The 2,317-nt window shown below is 44.4% G+C and overlaps 1 protein-coding gene across 1 annotated transcript in view; it reads left to right on the forward strand.

Annotated features, from left to right (window-relative positions):
- The window catches only part of LOC118414734 (leukocyte surface antigen CD53-like), a 5,407-nt gene extending 3,672 nt beyond the window's left edge, over positions 1-1,735 (forward strand). The window contains exons 2-4 of the mRNA XM_035818946.1: positions 119-322; positions 1,005-1,079; positions 1,505-1,735. Of these exons, the coding sequence (XP_035674839.1) occupies positions 119-322; positions 1,005-1,079; positions 1,505-1,720 (495 nt within the window). The 3' untranslated portion in view covers positions 1,721-1,735. The remainder of the gene's footprint in view (positions 1-118; positions 323-1,004; positions 1,080-1,504) is intronic.
- The last annotated feature ends 582 nt before the right edge of the window (positions 1,736-2,317 follow it).

Raw genomic sequence — 2,317 nt, forward strand, 5'->3', positions numbered from 1 at the left:
ACGTGATGTTTGCGTACGGCGTGCGTGACGTGCTGTCCCTGCTGAATCTGTGACTCCAATAACATGTGAAAATGTGCTTATTTAAAAATTAAAAGTCAGTACTTTCTTCTTCCTTCAGCTTGCCGGAGGCGGGTTGATCGGAGTGGGGATCTACGTGATGGTTGCGTACGGCGTGAGTGACGTGCTGTCTTTGCTGAACCTCAGCACGCTGCTGCTGCACGGCGGCGCCATCACGCTCATCGTGGTCGGCGTCATCACCTTCATCGTCGGCTTCCTGGGCTGCTGCGGCGCCATCAAGGAGAACCGCTGTATGCTGGGAACGGTACGTTCCTTCAACTTTTGGTCTTCAACGTAAAGTTTTAAAACTGATATAGATAACCTCCTTGATAGAACAGCTGTTGTGTAAAACTCCCGCACGGTGCCTGCTTGGTATGAGTTTATGACATTTACATGATAGCAAGTATAGTAGCGATAGGATTGGTCCTCGCTACAAAGTTACCGGGTGTGATTTAGCGTACACGGGGGGTGGGGTGGGGGGCGGGAATCGGGTGTCTAAATTTTGTCTGTGTAGTAGATGATGGAACTGTACTCTAGTAGGGAGTGTTGTGTTATACTTAACCTTTTATGCTTTAGAAGAAGGCGACAGTGGCCGCTGAAAATTTGATCCATGTGTAATTTTGTGTTGGAAGAAAGTTTAGCATTGTATAATGGTTACTACCAACACATATGAGCTTCCATAGTAACGTTAACCTTTTATTGCATTTTTCTCGAAAGATACTTGCATCATATTTGCGCAGTTTGAACAAGAAACATAGATAAATCGATCGATCAATTGATTGATTGATTGATTTGTTATGACCTGGTGATTGGTGGGATGAACGAATGAGCGAATGAATAAATGAACGAACGAATGAATGAATGAATAAATGAACGAACGAACGAACGGATGAATAAATAGATGGATGAATGATGGAATGACTTTATTCTTGGTTGTCTCCCTGCAGTTTTTCACCCTGCTGCTGATCCTGCTGCTGGCGGAGATCGGGGTGGCCATCTACGCCTTCGTGCAGCGTGACCAGGTGAGATGCAACAGCAGGATTTTATCTATCTTAGAAAACAATCCTCCTCTTACACAGAGACATCCTAGGACAAACTGCCTTTTGTCTGTAGTGTGTGTAATGGAAATCAATCGACTTGTAGATATGTGTGCGTTTTTTTTGCTGAGGATCAATGCATTTGTAAAATAGCTGTATACTTACCTACTATAGACACAGTTCTGCTCATGGACAGAAGCTTTATATATGTTATCCTAAGAGAAGGTCATATTGCAGCGATGTGTATCATATTTTTTGTCTCATATATATCGTTGTCCATCAAACAAGAGATAATGATGGAAGCACTTTTTTATGTATGAGGTGGCAGTTTCTCCTCGTAGTGAAGCCCCTAAGGAGATACACATATAATTATGTAGGATATTCATCAAGTTGTCTTCGTTCCCGTGTAGTTCTTCGGCCTGATCGGCACTGCTGTGGACGGGGCCTCCGTCAATCAATATTCCAGCCTCGACCAGGCCGGACAAAGGCTGATCGACTTCACCCAGACTCATGTGAGTGCCGATCCATATTACTGTCGAGACGACGTCGTCGCTGTGACACGTGTGGCTCAACTTGTAGTGCCTATAGCTAGTAGGATAGCAAGTTTTCGGGTGCATTTTTGCTAACCCTTTAAGCTTCCCTTATAACGTCTTTGGGACACTTCCTCGAACATGGATCACCATTTTACGTCCAAAACATGTGCAGCCCGCACTGAGATGCCCCTTTTCCGGGTTTGAACCGGGGTCTCCCAACTAATTGGAACTACAGGGCATTCCTTCACATCCATGTGTATTTTTTAAGTAATCTATTTAACAGATGAATGGTATAAAACTTGCCAGTACATGAAATGACGCGAGCGAGCTCACTTGCTATACGCCAGGCTAGAAAAACCGGTACCGGAGCATGCTGTACTGTCAAAGCAGAGGTTCGGCTCCAGCTGTTTTTTTTTTATAAATGTATGTGTTCGTATGCGTTTTTGTCGGGCTTTCGATTTTGTTCCGTTTTCTTTATGTCTGGCGGTCGCTGGATATAAAAGCCCGATAAAATAGAAAGCCCGATAAGAACGCCTAAAACACGTAAAGGATTAGCCGGAGCCGAACCTCCGCTTGGCGACAGAGTAGGGCATGTTATATTCCACAATGTAGTTGCAAGACGTTTGATTTCGAAATGTTCAGCCAATTGTGACCTCTTCCTATACCACTGCCCTAACAGTACAGCTGAAG

The sequence above is a fragment of the Branchiostoma floridae genome, chromosome 4, assembly GCF_000003815.2.
Source record: "Branchiostoma floridae strain S238N-H82 chromosome 4, Bfl_VNyyK, whole genome shotgun sequence".
Classification (NCBI taxonomy): Eukaryota; Metazoa; Chordata; class Leptocardii; order Amphioxiformes; family Branchiostomatidae; genus Branchiostoma; species Branchiostoma floridae.